The following is a 17,230-nucleotide window of genomic DNA, read 5'->3' on the forward strand; positions in this document are numbered from 1 at the left end:
AAACCTGATTCCCTCAACCACCCACACATGTTCTCCCAACACATGCACACCCTCCCCCTTGAAAAGGTGGCAGCCCAATAGCCCAGACAAAGGATTAAGGCCACAGTGGGTTACTGCTCCTTTAGGATGCCCAGAGAGGTAAGCATGCAGCCCTCATGGGCTCACACTAACAATCAGCAAAGCAGCTCTCTGCATTTAGCAAAAGAATCCTGGGTATTTGACACACCACCTACCTTGTGAGGTCCGGTGACCTTTGGCATGTACTGAACTGAATAGGTCTTGTTTTTGTCACTGGATGGCGTTATCTTTGCCTAGGAAAGAAAACACATTTGCCTTCGAGCTGTGCCCGTGCACACCAGCCTAAGCCTTTGCTGGGGGGCACTTGATACCGCAGTCAGCAATGTCAGAGCCACGTTTCTGTGGAAGCAGGTATATACTTGCTAACTCCCCATTCCATATGGAAAAATGATTTGTCTTTAGATGAGAACCAAGCTACCTTTTCCCCAGCCCCCTCCCTTGCTGTTAATTGCTCTACTAAGGCAGGCCAAAACTGAGGAGACATTAAGTCCAACGTACAGCTGTATTTTTCTGGAATGTCGTAACATGATCAAGTGGAGCACTTGGATGAGAAATTTCTATAAACATTAAAACCAGCATTTTAACTCTGAATGATTCATGGCTTCTAAATAGCTGCTTTAGCCATTCTTGCAGAATGAGTAAGGGCAGTGATTTAGTGCTGTGTGTTATCTAAACCCCCGTCAGAATGTACTTGGCCACTCAAGCTAAAGCACTACAACTACCGGACGTTTGACTTGTGGTGCTTATTTGCAGGGAGTGAAGACTTTCAGGCTCACCCAGTAAAGCAATTATGAGGGAGAGCTCGAAGCTTACATTTTTGATAGATGGTACCGTGCAGCTTCTTTTTAGATTATATATCTTGTGTAAGATGGAGGCTACTGCAAAAACTTCAGCGTTCAGACCAGCTTTATGTTTTCCCAACAAAACATTTAGCATACACACCTCTTCCCTGTTTCCTTCTGGATCCTCTACAAAGACCATCAGGTCTCCCTGCCCAGCACTGATGGTGTCTACTGTGAAGATGGCAGGCTGCTTCACCATGTTCCCATGAGGCTCAATCCCTGTGAAGCAGATGCAGAGCGGCACGTTAGCTGTTGCTACAAAACTCAAGAGGTGCTCAGAAGTGCTCACATTTACCGTTCTTCAAAAGCTGCTCGAAGTATTTTGCCAGTAAGCTCTGTACAAATGGCATGCAAGAACCTCTTCAAACCATGAAAATCCTGCAATCCAGTACCACTTCCATTTCACTTAATCAGTTTCCTTATTCCTTAGCACAGGGCCTGCTACAGCATGCAGTTACCAGCAGGGTTTCGTCATCTCTCTATACTTAGCCCCAAGTCATTACACCTGTCATGGTGGTGTCAGACTGGGCGGGAGGAAGAACTTCCCAAAGCTGCTGGTCCAGACTAGCCCAGACTTATCTTCCTTCCAAGGGAATTACTCCTCAGCTTATTCATAAAACCCTGGGCACTACTTCTCCATCGTACAATTAGTGGAAAGTGCAATGTCTGGTAGATTGTAAGGGAAGTGGTTGTGAACAACAGAATTCCTGAACTTGTTTATCTTTGGAAAACAATAACTTGAGAGCAATGCAAGGAAGATCATGTTTTTACTAGGAAATCTGAGCATTCTGATAAGGTGTTAACAATTGACATATTCATTCTTTCAAACTAACCCCTAGATTATCATCTAGTTTAAACAGCTATAAATTCACTCTGCATATCTTCAAGCTCTGCACAGACATTACAATACAGCATTTGAGTATCCCTCCTGCAGGCACAAAGACAAGGACAGCTTATCCTCAGAAGATGGTTTCAGACAGGACAGCATTAGTCATAGCACTTGCTTAGCCTACATTTAATCTTCTAGATTTCTCCCTCTTCTCGGAGATCTGCTTTGGCTGGTTAACTGAGAACTCATCATGCGTCACTCATGATCTGCACCACAGTCCCTCCACAGGCTCACTTCACAGCAAGCCTGCAGACAGCAGCAGACTCCCTAGGAGTAAACCACAGCAGTATCCAGGAAGATGAACTACACCTAAGATGCATGTTAGGATGTTCTTACTTCAGTACATGAAAAAACAATAATAAACAATTAAGAATGACCAACTTCACATTTGACAATTACCTTTTTCTGGAAGCATGAAGAACCTATTTATTTGTTCCAAAGACCCTGCCCCATCTGGCAGTGTTCCTTGCTGTTGGAGTCACCTTTCAGTCCTGACACACATTACCAGTCAGAACTGTCATTTATATTTAGTAACTCGATTTTGGTGATTAACTATGGGAAAACATCCGTCTTTCAAGAAGAGCTGCTTATCCATTGTATTTTCCATTACAATGGCTTCAGAGCACAGTATGCACTAAAGTTGACAGCAAAATTATTTCAATTTTTGAAAGAATACGAATGTGACTAGAGCCAGACCTAGCAAACTGATGCAGGCTGATCGGTCATTTACGCAGTCTGACAAACGTGTCCATGTGCTGTGGTTTGCTGTGCAAGCCACCACCAAAGGATGTAAACGTAAAGTAGGGAAACTGCTGAACTTCTGACTACAGTAATTGCTTATCACTGCACAGGTAGCATGCTCATCCACTCAACTAGTTAAGTTTCAATGGAAAATCAAGTTGAAAAAACACCCAAGAGAAAAAACAAAACAAAACAAAACCAAGGAAAGTCTCCTTTCTTTCCATTCCATTCTTACACACCCAATTCTGAAATCCACTAATTCTAAAAATCTTGAAGAACCAGCAGCAGGCTGCAGGTCTGAAATAAGACAGAAGGGAGAACAAACTGTGCTGCATAAACGATGTCTTGCTACGTACCGAGCACATTAAACATAAAAGTCTGTTATTCATTTAGCTGCTACTGTATTCCAACCTAGAGCAGAACCACATCAGAAGTTATGGGAATTTTCTATTTAAAACCTAAGTTAAAAATACGAATGCCTATGCAGATCTGCATAAACACCGTGGACAAGTCATTCCAATTAGGAAATGCAATCTTTACAACAAAAGCTCAGCACTATTTAGCATTTGAAGGGTTACCAACCCACCTGTGTGCCTGTGCAAACAAAGTATTCAATCAATCAATCAATTCAAATAACTCATTTAGAATTAGCACACCCTAATATGTATCTGCCACCTGTCTGGAAAACTAGACTCTCTGCACACAGATGCAAAGAGGTCTTTCTCTTGAAATGAGTGGTGTTACCAGCAGAAGCATTCACTGCTCATCCAGTGACCACCAGCAGCAACACAGCTCGCTTAAATTTCCTACCAGGGTTGTTTTAGCCCCCATGTCATGCTACTTCTTCCATCTGTGGACTGCAAGACCAAGAGCTTGCAAAACAGGTTCAGAGAGCTCGGGGAATTCACATGTTAGAACTAGGAGTGTCTTTTGGACTATATCCACGTATTTCTGAAACTAGGCACCACACCAAGAGTACACAAGTGAAACTTTGAAGTCTGTTACAGTAGGTCTGGAGTTCAACATAAGCAAAAAACCCCACCCAGCTTTCTGAAGAGTTAAATACTCTGCGCAGCTTAAGCTTACTGAGTCCTTACCTCTGCCATAAGCTCTTGCTTTCTTTGGATTCAGTTTGGGCTTTAAAGGAGCTCCTGGTTTCAGCTTGGCTTTAGGGAATTGTGACAGGTAAGTCATTACAGAGTGCTCGTCCACATCAGGGTGGATAATTTCCTCAGGAGTAATAACCTGAAAGACAGAGCAATTAAGTATATGATATCAGTGCTTGGATACCGCATGTCAACACAGAAACAAAGCTACGGCACAAATTCTTGCATTTCAAAACTCCCACACGTTAATGTGATTTCTTCCATTTATTTCCCTGTGATACACACTACTTCATTATCTCATAGCAAGAAAATCAAGAAGCTCATTATGGTCCCAACGTGATTTGGGAGGCAGGGGGTTTTTGCACGTTCATTATCTAGGGGTTGTCAGGAGACTGGGACAAGATGAATTGTAGCAAGCCAGAACAGCTGCAGCCATGCTCACCCCAAAAAGCAGTACAGGGATATCTGAAACTGAGAGGATCAGGAAATTGTAATCCTGCGTGCAACAGCCCTGAACTGAGACTTGTGACCAGTTTCTTTTCGAGCTCCCAAGATACAAGCTGCTCCAACAGCTCCAGAGACTTCAGCACTTTTGTCCAGCTTTATCAGCATGAAAACAATCTGGTCTGCAGATATATTGTTCTCTGTTTAGAAGTCATCTTTGCAGATGATTTCAGAATCCAGTGAGTTTTTCTTCCACAGAATTCTATGCAGAACAAACTCAGCCCATGGACTAACAAGGCAAGCATCACTAAACGTGCACTTTTCCCCCACTCCACCTACATGCTGCAACACTGGCTACCTTCAGCAGAGACACAAAGAAATAAAAACAACTGGAGCACTGAAATATAATAGTGTTTTTCATTAAAATTTGTCCTCTCTCGGGCACTTTCGCTTAAACGAACTGTAACTTTTTCACCTGTTTTCCCCAGTCTCAATTCAAGCTGGCTGCAAGTACAAAGCTCAGTGCTGTGCCTCCCTCAGTGCCTTACCTGCGGCACACCCAGCCAGTCATCCGCCTGTTGCATGGCCTCGCGAGCGTTGTCGACGGGCTTGCTCGGGTCCCAGGTCTCCCAGTCAGGGCACAGGCCTGCAAATACATTTCAGTCATTAGGTGTCATCTGCAGAGAGGCTTCCTTAGCTAAAGAAGCCAGGTATAACCTCTGTAACTACTTGCATTACACTACCATAAAGACATTTGGACCCTCATAAATGTAACCAAAATGGGCTGAGCAAAGCTGTTCACTGAAACACTTCTTGGACAACAACCACCATCTTCAGGGGCTCTTTCAGCAAAGTATTAAAAAGCCATTTCAAAAAGCCTTCCTCCCACCTTGCCTGCCAGCAGAAGAGACGTATAACATTTCATGCAGCGACACAATGCATGGCTTTAGATTTAAATCGTGGAAGACACTGCTCTAAATTCAGCACAAATATATCTACGGATCCTTTATGCTCTGGTGGTTCTCCTGTGGCAAATTTCAGCTGCCTGCCACAGAACCCCCCATAGCATTAGCAAGGTTGTATTACGAGAGTGAGGAAACTGCCTTTTTCACACTTCATCACATTGTTCGCCTTAAGCAGCGCAGCTGTAACTTGCTAAACACTGAAGCTGCAGGTAGCATGCAGCTTCTGGCTGCCCCGCTCTCCCTGTGCAGTCTTATTTCAGGAGGACACACCAAGCCCTGAAGTTGAAAGGCTGCTGGCGCTTGCTGTGGGAACTTTCTGCCATTTGGGAGCCAGCATTTGCGCCTTCGTCCCGTGCACCCAGTACAAAACTCAGAGGCGGCACCTCCAACAAAGCAGTCGTGCACTCTGCTCGAGGCCAGTATTTCTCTTGGCTAGGACTTCTACAATGTGCTGCCCAGCAGCTGGCCTCTTCAGACTCGAGTTTTCTCAACAGCCTTGCTGTTGCTCAACAGCCTCCAGCACCACACTGAAAATCCCCCTCCTTCATGAGCAGCAGATCAGGCACAAGAAGAGAGAGCAAGAGAACGCTGACCATCAGAGCAAAACTTACCTGGAGCACAGCTGTCAACCAGAGCCCCCAGCGCTTTGCCATCCTGCCAGTTCTGGTTGAAGTTCGTGATTGGCAAGTAAGGAATTTTGTTCTGAATCCAGCCCAGCAGCCTCTGCTTCGGGGTCTGCTTCTTTGCATCATCATCACCCTCATCCTCCCACACGGGCATGGAAATGGAGTAGTGGAGGATCAGGGTCCATATTAGGCCAAGGATCAACTTCAAGTTTCCATCGACTATGGCTTTACTATCTGGAAGACAAAAGACATGCATCTCATTATTTCCCTGTACGTTCTTAAGTGCTGCACTCGTGTAATCAAGGAGAGGATCCCCCAGGCCACCACAAGCATTTGCTCAGGCAACAACTTCAATTTGTCCGAGATCAGCTGAAGGAGGGCTGCAACGCTACAAGATGGCCTCAGACCAAGCGATCTTTTCATGCACAGCAAGTTATCAATACATGCCATCAATACAAAAAGGTCTTGACTTTCAAAATAAACAAAATAAAGTGATTATAAGGAACAGCTACCAAGAACAGTATGCACCAGGACATTCCCTTTAACCCAATACTCAGTTGAAGTTGTTAATGCTCAGAGTGTTTCACAATACGTCAGTATGTCCCGAGCAGATAGTACCCTAACACCAGACCTTGAATGGCATTTTATCTTTGTGGATAGCTAACATCTCATTTTGCTCAGATTTTATTTGCTTTTTTTTTTTTAAATATCAGTTTTGACTAATCTTACAGGATATGATAAGTGTCTGGCATGTAACTGCTCCGAGTTGGTTTCACATTCACTCTGAGACACGAGATAGACAGCCAGGAAGTGATTAAGCCCCGGTGGATTTTAATTACCGGCTTGAGGTGAAAGTCTGCCTTGCGCAAGCAGTGCCATCCCCAGCACCAGCCCCACAGCTGGCCTCGTGGCCCTCCGCCTGCCTCCTCCCGTGTGAAGGACAAGCTGTTCAGCAGAGGGAGATTGTTCCCTAATCAGTTCAAAGGGAACATCTCCTGCACCAGAGCTGAAGGCATAACTATTTTTTCCATGGCAGTGACCCCCAAACCTTGCTGGCAGGCTTCACACGGTGCCCGAGCTCTGTGAAATGGAACTATGGGCTGGAGCGTGCCAAGATGTAACCAGCAGTGCTGGAGCATCTCTGTCCCACGGCAGGACCAACCCCCATAACACAGCACTGAGCACATGGCGGGCCATCGCATCCTCATGCCAGAAACGTCTCCGAGCTTTAGTTTGGGATTTATCCTGACATCGGCATTTTTACTAGAGTGGAGGCAGCAATGATTTAGTGTATTACACGTAAACTCGTCTCAGCAAGCCAGCCACATTCCCAGGGATGGAAGCCAGCGGGACAGCCACCTCGAGCAGACATGTTACTGGGGATAAAGGATAGTCTCGTGTTCACGGCACATAAATACGTCTGCGCACAGACGTGCCGCGGTCACTGCTGCAGCCGAGCGGCTTCCTCCAGCCCCACCACCACCTCCGAGGCCAGGACACAGCAGAGGTCCTCGAGCAGGGTTAAGAGCCTGTGCATGAGGGCTTCTGCAGCACAGGAACCTCCGTCTCGTCTCACCGTGCTCGGCGGGTGGCTGCCCGAGGGCAGGAAAAGGCCGCAGCAGGAGCGGGACGGCTCTTCCTCCCTGGGGCCGGTGTCATTCCCGCAGCAGTACTTGGTTAGCAAAGTCGGTTTGCTTTTTCAGTCTCCGCACTTCCTGACGCGCATAAGGATCTCATGATGTCATTTTTTCCAAGCCTGCTCGCAGGAGGACTTCTCTGCTTCCATTTGGGGTGGGGAGGAGAGCTGGAGAAGGCAGGCCAGACCCTAGCGGTGCCGCGCAGAGCACCCACGCGCCCTTGCCTGCGGGGATACATCCCAGCTTCCCACCCGCAGCTCATCACCACCATCTCCATCACACCACCAAAGGACCCGCTGAGGTTCAAGAAGAAACCAGAGCCCAAAGCAGCGGCGTGACGCTCAGCCCCACCAGGGCACTCAGTCTCCAGAAGGGCCACTTCAGCGCCACCACGCCTGCAGCCGTCCCCACCAGCTCTACACGCACACCGCCAGTGTAAAACAACCACAAGTTTGGAGAGGTGAAACAAAAAATGTTTCCAGTGACACTTGAGCACCAGCAATTACGACTCCAGGCACTGCTGCGTACCCCAGCTCGGTCGGTTTTCCAGTGGAATTCCCCCATTCCCTGGTTTGCTTCAAGTCACTTTTCCTGGCTGTACCAGACTGGAAAATGGATGATACAAAAGCAGATCTCGCAGCACTGCTTTCCTACCACAAACGCTACTTTTAGACGTGCTCATTACTCACACAATCTCCACTGAAGCTTTACGGGGCCTTTCAAACTCCGTTTCCTCAATGACTCCCCTGGAGCTCACGGTACATTTGCAGCAGGGACACCCACCCACGGCGGTCGCTGCCTCAGGATTACAACGCTGCCGCCCAGCCCCTCCTCACACCTCGCCCGCCGAGATCACTGCAGGCAGTCAGAGGTAAGGTTTTTTGTGAAAGCATGATCTGCGTGATTTATTTTGTTCATGTCATGACGCCTAAGTGAACGTCTGCAGGACCCACTTACGCTTACACCGGTGGAGCCGCTGGGAGCTGCCTGCCTTGGACTCGAGCCCAGCTGGGAACAGACACCCAATTTCACTACTGCCACCTAAGGCAACCGAGGGGGTTGGTGTTTTTTTTGATTATTTTTTTTTTTGCATTAGAATTCAAAATATTTGGCCTGGTACGTGCAAGAACCGCTGACACCGAGTTGCAGGCTGTGAATGCTGCTACACAACCACTTGCAGAGTGCCTGCAAGCATCACAGCCAGAGAAAGACCTGGTCTGCAACCCGCAGGCAGCAGAGCAAGCAGAAACCCCCACGTTCACATTTACCAGGAACCTTTACCCCCACCTACCCCGTTCAACACACATTTTAACTCAGATTACACTAGAACTGTAAGTCGGGCCTTAAGCTGTTCTGCAGAACCAACACCGGCGCTGAACAAGCAAGCACTCACTCTTCTGTTTTAAGAAAGAAAGAAGAAAAAAAAAAAAAAAAAAGCCTATATATAGCCTGCTACATTAAGTTTTATGTAGGAGTATCCTGCTTCTTAGTCAGCTATTAGGATGTAAGTGGCTGGCCAGTAGGGTAAAGAGGAAAACAGACCGAACCAGAGCTGGTTTGCTTCCCCCATCACACCTCAGAGTCTAGATTGTAATTCTTACCCTTTTATTATCCTATTAACTAAGTGGCAAGCAGCCCAAAAAATGGATTATGGAGATTCCATAGGCCTGCAGTACACGCCACCAATTCCAGCCTTGAAAAGGAACCAAGTTTTAACTGCTCGAACTGATTTATAATTGTTGCTCTATACTAAATATTAATATGATATGTTACGCTTGGACTGCTAACATTGCAGTCTTTGCAGCACAAAGACATTACAGTGCCTCGTTCCAAGTCAGCAATGTAACTCGTTGGAGCCCAAAATGTGACCATCCCAAAACAAACGAGTGCTGTTCTTACAGCTTGGGCCACAAGAGACCCCAGCACCCAACGCACCACGTGGAAAAGAGCCAGCGCTGCAGAATTTGGTGCTCTGCACTCGGACCTGCAGCTGCCCCAAGAGAAAGAGACAGAAGTGAAAGCTGGCCTTGATCTGAAGCTTTTTTTCTAGTGGAGATCTCTAAATTCCACCCAGTTCTGTGCCACAGCAAGCAGGATGGTAAAGGAAGAGTTCTCTTAGGGTCTAAGTCACCATATCCCTAAGTAAATTCTGCATCTTTTGCCTTTAACCTAAGCACTGTGGACACACTATAATTTTATTTTGAAGCTTCTTCAGAGCTATAAGAACATCAGACTATAATCATTGCTTGATTTCAAGAGCCTGTGCTTCAAGTGAAATTCCTGTGCTCTTATACATCTTTCAGAACAGCTTCACTCATCCTGCTCAGGCTTTTTCCCAGCCCAGTCTACATCCTTCGTTTCAGTCAGCTTTATACTAGAAGCAGCATAGTTTCTGGAGTTTAAAAAAATAAATGAAAAAGATCTTGTCCCATGTGCAGCGCTAGAGGCCCCTCACTCCTCTGCTAAAGAGCTTCCAAGTTGCAACATGGAAAATTCCAAGCAGATTTCTGGGAAAAAGGGGAAAGTCTTCTCCATCAGGGCTGCTGCGTACTGGAACAGGAGCCCAGGCAGGCCGTAAGGTCTCCATCCTCTGAGATATTCAAACTCTATGGATGCAGCCTTGAGCAACGTGAACGAGCTGAACCTACAAGGATGTGGCTTGGACTATAAAGAAACAGAATACCCCGAGCTGGAAGGGACCCACAGGTCATGTAAGTCCATGATCCTTACAGTGGCCTCTTCAAAATAAAGTTACTCTACAATTCCAGAAAAATTCTATCTTACAAATGAGTCTTTTGCTCATGTGCAAGTCTTACATTCAGATGAAGGACAAATATTACACTCAGCTGTGGGGAGGCTCCTTGAACTCTGCCCTATAGCAGAACTGCAAGTCATTTTCTGTTGGACAATTAGTGGAAGCAAGATAAGCTACCGCAGCAGACAGCTTCCTCACTTAGCTAAGCAACTAACACAGACCATGATAAGTCTTGTGAAACAAATGAAGGACTGAAAAACCAACTCTGAGCAGTGAAATGAAAAGTTTCTGAGCTAAGCTGCAGTCGCTAGATCATTCTCAGCAAAGTCATCTCAAGTTTTGCTGCTGGTCTTCACACTTGGAAGTTCTGTCACAACCGGGATAAAGCTTCACATGCAGGTCCTCTACGAAGCTCTCGCCCTCTCCCGCCTTGATGTCAGCTACATTTAAATTTAAGAAAGAAGACAAACCCCAAATGCCTGGTCCTTAACAGAAGACAAAGGCGTGGTTCCAACGACAGCACTTTCTCCATATTTCCAGACGCGGAAGGAACTTTGTATAGTGCAAAGTTCATCCCGGTTACTTATCATCTCTTATGCCCACATCTTAGGAACTTTAAATCCTGCTGTCCTGCAGCTGCTGAGCACTCTCCCACCTCTAATTACTCTTAAATATTATTGAACAGTTATAGCAACTGGGGAGGGTGAAGTAAAAGTTAAGCACTCATTAGGGCTTTACGTTCTGCAGCAGTTAAAACCGAGCACAGAACCGAGCTTCAAAGCCCTTCTCCAGGCTGTGCACGCCGACCAGAAGTATGCAGATGAGATGGAGCTGAGCAAGCTAAGGAAATTCCTCGCTGGAGCATACAGTATGTGTTCACAGGCTTACCGTGCCTGCTAAAGACATTAGCAACATCCTCTGCAGGGATAATATGTCTTTAAATCAATTACACCGGTTTCTCTGTGCTTGGAGAACATGCCTCAACCATTTCCTTCCATGACCCCTTAAGCCTAGGTGCACCTCGCAGCTCCTCAGGGCTCGGCGTGGAGCTGTCGCCCAGCCGTGCGTGCCCAGCTCACGATGGGAAGCACAGGTCTCACAGAGCTGGCACCACAGCCCTGAATTCTGGCCAGTTTTTTGGCTTCCCAGCTGTGACCTGGTAGCCTCTAACGGCAACACACCCCAGCCCGACCGCATTGGGCTTCTTTCTCAGCCGTGTTTGCAGTTTGTGCAGTGACCCGTGGGAGAGCTCTTCCTCTGCACCCAGCTCACCTGAACGCCGGCGGGTGGTCACCTCCTCGCCTCCAGCTCCGGCTTTGCGCCGTGCCAGGAATCAGCACAGAGCAGCTTTACTAACCTGCCTCAGGGCACCGTCCGCACCTTCAGGAAGTGTCAGTGACACCAGGAGCACATCGGCTCCACCAAGCTTTTCACAAGGGGAGTTTTCCAAGGGGGGTGGCTTTATGCTGGAGGACCAAAAACACCGAGTGTTGATCTGGACACAGGAGGATGGAAAAAGTGTGAGTTTTTTTTTTTTTGCAAGAGGAGGGAAATGATTTTCCTCTGTGCCTACCAGGGTATCCAATTATTAAGAAATTTATAAGTTTCTTCTATGAGAGGTTCATCTTTGTGTTTAAGAGATTAAACCATACAATTCATGTGGGTTCCATTTTTATTTATTTATTTTTTTTTACTTTAACTGGATTTGGAACCCTCCAGACCAGCAAACTACCTTCAGGCAGCTATCACATCCACGCACGCTGGGCCCCTAGGAAGGATCTCTCAGGAGGTGGCACAGGAAAAAGAAGGTCAAATTCCACTCCCCAGCGTAGGCTTGACAAAAGAATCAAACAGGCCTTTAATACAGAAAGGACTAAAGAATCAAACCAGCGAGGCTCACAGTGAAATACAGATTAAAACAGCTCTGCCCAACTTCTTAGTGGGCACTTAGAGGCCAGTCACGTCTCCCGTCCAGAAGAGTGAGGTGTAACACGAAGAGAGTCTAACCCAGCAGTGAAACAGCCACAGACACCAACTCAGTTTCTCCAAAAGCAAGTGGAAACCCAACAGGGTTGGGAGGAGAAGTCACGAATTTCAAAGTTGGGAATGGTTGGGGTAGGACCGGAGGAAAAACAAAAGACTACAGGTGGCTTATGACCAAATTCCTTCATCCTCTCACTACACCTAGGGCTTTGGTTGCCTTCAGAGCCATGTACCAAGTTATGGATGCGAGGAAAACACCTGGGCTTGGTGGCACTACCACTAAGCATGGAGACACACAGCCAGGTTGCTCAGGAAAAGCGCTTTCAGAGGTGCCAGGAGGGCTTGCTACGGCCTGCATGATGCTGGGACGGACTGACAGAGAGCAAGGAAGCAGCGCAGAAGGCTAAGAGCTGCCGTCCATGCCAGCTGTTTTTGACTCAGCTGCTCGCTGCCGAGGAGGTTTTTGTTTGCAGCAGGAGGACCAGGGATCGCCACACTAACAATCTTTTCTGGGTAAAAAGAAAAAGTCAGTCTGAACTTATTCACTGCCAGCCAGCCCTGTGGGGCAGCCTGCCAGCCCCTGGCCATGCCACCACCTCAATGTGACCCTGGGTCCTGGCTCAGCCATCGAGCCTTGGCACGGCACCGCCGGCACCCCAACGCCGCCGGCACTCCCGCAAGCCCCCCGCGGATCGTGACGGGCAGCAGGCCTGCTGCAGCATGCTGCGGGCCGTGACATCACCCCCGAAACCGCCCGGCCGTGGCCCCACGTGCCGCACAAAGCGCATTCCCCGCTGCTGAGCTCATCCCCACGCTCCACCGGTGCCGGTCGGGCCACCGCAGCTCCCGCTCGCCTCCGCTGGGGACGTGTCCCCCACGCCGCTGGTCCAGGCGCCCTCGGCTGCAGAGCCCTGCTGTTGGGTGGAGGAAGGGGTGGAAGGTGGCCGCGGAGGCTGGCAGCCCCTACAAACCACCCCGTGCAATGCTAGACCAAGGGTTTGGTGTGCAGGGGGTGTTGCAGCTCCCCACTGGCACGTGGGGAAGGGTGCAGGAGGCAGCCCTCGAGCCTGTGGGGGACGAGTGGCCTGGGAAAGGCCATGGAAGGCGTGGGAATGCGCCCACACCACCGCACGTCCCCGCTGGCCGGGAGGGAGGCACCAAAGGCTGGAAGGACAGCCGGTGCGAGGCATCCGAGCGGTGACTAAGCATCCAGGAATCCGTGCGAAGGAAAAGTCCCTGTGGCTTGGGAGTGAGCTGCTGGGAAGCGGATCGCTGCGGAGCGATGGAGACGGGGCAAGGAGGAAGGTGCTTTCCTGCCCTCGCTGTATCCTGTGAATTTAGCCAGGAGAAATGCTTGTTCCTGCTGCTGAACCAAGTGCCGTGGTACAAACCACTCCAGACATGGGGCAAGGTGAGGGGAACGACCCGACTTCAGGTCATGGGTCAGCACATTGCTACGGCACAGTGAGCTAGCGCATCCAAGTCAGCAACACTGCCACCCGATGCAGGGGCAGTAAGCTCCATTTTTAACTAGACATGAAGATTTTAGACAATTTTGCATTTGAGTAAGCTTAGTGAGAAACGCTTGTCTGATAAACTGGAGGACGTTACTGCATGCATGCAAACAAAAAACGCCTTCTCACAGCACACCACGGGCTTACACGACGAGAAAACCCAGCCTTGATCAGCAAGGCTGAACTGATAAAAACAGCCACGCAGTCAGGTGTCTGCGTGTTTAACAACAAAACTCGGTGTTTTCTGTGAAGGAGGAGAGCCCTGTAACCACCTCTGCAGGATTAAGGTAGCCCTACACCTCCCTGGTTCGCTTCAGGTTGCATCAGAATTAAAAATTTGACTGATTTTCTCGCAAAAACCTCCCAGGTCACATCTGCTTGGGAAGGGCTCTGCTCTCCCAAGAACCCTACTCCTTCCATCTCCAGCCACACCTGAACTGGTCCCAGTTCATTGCCCTGAAGGCCTTGGGTACGCTGCCTCTGTCCCCAGTGCGGGCACCCCCACTGAGAGCGGCGAGGCCAAACAGGAGCGAGCAGCGCGGAGATTTCCAGACGCCAGGGTGACCTCCGTGCTCCTGAGGAGCGCGTTTACTCACACTGCGGGTAGGTCAGGACAGCTGTAAGGAGCAGCAGGGAGAGCTGCGCCGAGATAAAGGAGCCCATTCAGATAGGGCTGCCTCATGCCTTCTGGGCCGCAGACGCCAGGCACGGAGGCTGCAGTGGATGGGGTTGCTGAAGCCAAAACCAACACGTTGGAAATTATCAGAAGTGATTGCTGTTTGGGGAAATCCTTGGCCACAACATAGACCGAGATTCAATTTTTCCACCTGAAAAGCAGAATCATTGTATTGTCACGGGACCGTCTGAAGGAAATTCCCATTCATGCGGCCCTGCGTGGCTCCACCAAGCCCCACTCCGTGCTGCAGCACCAAGGAGCTCAAGATCAGAGCACGCTTTGTGCTCCGGGGCTGGTAACACGTCAAAAAAATATCCTGCCAGGTATTTCAGCTACTGAAAGGATTTGTGGCTTGTCCAAGCCTTGCTGTTCTGGTGCTGAGCACCTCACAGCACAGCTCCGGGTTTTTCTGGAAGCATTTAAGCACAGAAACCCTGTTACAGATGCTCTGTAGCTGTCTGCAGCTTAGTGATAAACTTACCCCAGAACTTACCAGCAGGTCAGCTCCCTGTCCTGCCACTTCTAGGTAACTGATCTCTGCAATCACATCCTCACCTCAGAGAGCACCAGTCACTCCAAAAACCTCTCTCCAACACCTGAGCCGTTTTAACAACTCCTGTTGGCATTGAGTAGCCACTCTCAGCATGACCCCACAGCACCAAAAGCAGCCCTACAGCTACGTGCTGCCACCAGCACACATCTCGCCACCCCACCTCAGCCACGGGTCAGGCTCAGCAACCACCCGCTGCCTCTCGGTGCCACAAAGCACCAAGTTTGGGTTTGGCACAAGGCTCACCCCTGCATGGCCAGGATTTAATACCTGCTCTGCCTGGCTGCCCTCTGTGCCACCTCCTGACTTCACACCCATCAGTAGCGCTGAAGACAAGCTTAACTACAGTAAGACTTCTGCCCCGAGACAGTCAAAACTCACGTCCCACAGCAAGGAGCAGCACCTCAGAGTTTACCTATCATTAGCATTTCTGTATTTGCACACCGTAGGCCTTTAAGCAGCAGTCGGTTCCCAGGGACTAAGCCATGCCATCCAAAACAGATAACTGCAGACAGATCCAGGCAGGCAAGTCCACTCTAGCCTGCACAAGACCAACCTTTGCTTCTGGGACTCAGACATTGGCACCTGTGATCACAGCCCTTACAGTTACCCAGCAGACTACCAGGTATTTACGTCTTGTTTGTTACCAATTCCTCATTTCACCATGAAAAATGTTCAGGAGCATGCCATGCTGCTGTCCCCATCCAGAGGTATTTGCCCCGTTCCCATATGGGACTGGGCTGCTCCTCGTTTCAATGCCTGGCTTGAATCCATCTGCTACCCAGGCTCTGCATCAGGAGCCTCAGCTCTTTTTCTCACAGGTAGGGTATGAAATATTCTGCAGCTAGTTAAAGCCTATGTTTAAGTAATAAAGTTGGTTAATTCAAATATTTAAGTTTCCTCTGCCTTAGGCAGTATTGTCAACCAGTAGGTGCAGCAGCTAGTGGTAGGCAGTTTATTTCTCTCCTTGCAATTAAAACTCTGTTAGGTATACGTGGCTTCAGTTATTTATCTCTATCAGAAAAGGCATTTCTTTAGTTTTAAGCACTGAGCTCACAGCTACACTGCAATACTACAGCAAAATGTGAAGTTGATTTACAGAAGTAGGTTTTTGTGCCACTGACTCCAGGGAAATTCCCTGGCTGAGTCAGGGGTGCCGGGCAGAGCTCTACTCAGGAAACCCCACACACCTCAGCTGTTCCCAGGGACCGAGCCGGCAGCATCTTACTCACGGCTGCTGCTCCTGGCATTGCAGCATCACCTGCCAAATTGGCACTTTACCTGTTTGACAGCACCAAAGCATGCAGCAGGCCCTGATGCAGCTGCTAACCATGGCTTTATGCGAGCGAATTGCAGAGAAGGTCCGTCCTGCAGGACCTCACCAGGTCAGGCACTTCTGCCAACTCAGCAACCAGGAGCTCAAGACCAGCCCGGAGGCAGCGCGCAGCAGGCACAGCTCTGCCTTCAGGACAAGCAAACAGCCTCGGGGTGACCACTTTGGGGCTCTGGTGTGAAGGCTGAGCCTGCTTCCATGGCAGAGCGAGACACCCCCGGATCCTCACAAGGTAGATCCAAACCTAAATCCTGACTTTCGGAGGCTTATTATTTTTAAGTTCCTATCAGCCCCACAGTGCAGTGACAGATCTGGAAGCCCCTAGCTGGTGGTAAGGCATGCCATGCCTAGGGGATGCCCAGGCTGGCAAATGGGACCTTAACAGAGTAGGGCAGCACCACCATCTTGCCTCAGGACATTGCAGATACCACACATATATGGGTGGGAGCAGATGGAGAAGTAGCATTTAATTAAGTAAAAGTGCCAGACGTTTTGGGAGTGTGCCATATTTTATGCCATGTATCAGGAAAAGTCTAGGAATGTGCCCAATAACCTCTGTGATATGCTCCTCCTGTGCTGAGGTCCACAGCAAATGAAGATGCCAGTGGCAATAGGGTTAATTCTTTGGGACAAGGTCTTTGCAATATCCTTGCTCAGGAGTCCCACATGCCCCTGTCTCTATAACTGCAGATGTCTGCAAGTCGTTAGCTTGCTCACTAATGCTCACTGAGCAGCCACTAATCATCTGGCTGTGACAGCACCAAGGTCAGGGCTGTGCCGTCCAGCCTTTAAAGTGGCCCTGTGCTGAATGAAAAGCTTAAATCGGTGCTTTTTCACCTCCTATGCACGAGGGGAGAATCTGAACCACTAGAAGACAAGCGCAGAATTTTCCAACTTCTTTTTGTGGACAAAAAACCCCTTTAACTGGCTAGCTGAGAGCTGTACCTGCTTCTGCACAGCTCCATGGAGCGCTAGGGCACATGGCAGCACATGACCTCAATAACCTGATGGTGTAGTTCCTCAAGCTGACATCTCCTTCTGCTTCAGGCAGCTGGGCTGAGCTGACAATCCTTGCTCTTCCTCACTCCTAG

The 17,230-nt window shown here is 48.9% G+C and overlaps 1 protein-coding gene across 5 annotated transcripts in view; it reads right to left on the minus strand.

Annotated features, from left to right (window-relative positions):
• Positions 1-17,230, minus strand: part of FLNB (filamin B) — an 85,017-nt gene that overhangs the window by 42,249 nt on the left and 25,538 nt on the right. For all 5 annotated transcript variants that reach the window (XM_068694905.1, XM_068694904.1, XM_068694907.1 and 2 more), the window contains exons 5-9: positions 5,677-5,925; positions 4,649-4,746; positions 3,648-3,795; positions 1,021-1,139; positions 234-311 (exon numbers count right to left, since the gene is read on the minus strand). In XM_068694905.1, the coding sequence (XP_068551006.1) occupies positions 234-311; positions 1,021-1,139; positions 3,648-3,795; positions 4,649-4,746; positions 5,677-5,925 (692 nt within the window). The remainder of the gene's footprint in view (positions 1-233; positions 312-1,020; positions 1,140-3,647; positions 3,796-4,648; positions 4,747-5,676; positions 5,926-17,230) is intronic.

Source organism: Anas acuta, chromosome 11 (assembly GCF_963932015.1).
Source record: "Anas acuta chromosome 11, bAnaAcu1.1, whole genome shotgun sequence".
NCBI classification, from domain to species: Eukaryota; Metazoa; Chordata; class Aves; order Anseriformes; family Anatidae; genus Anas; species Anas acuta.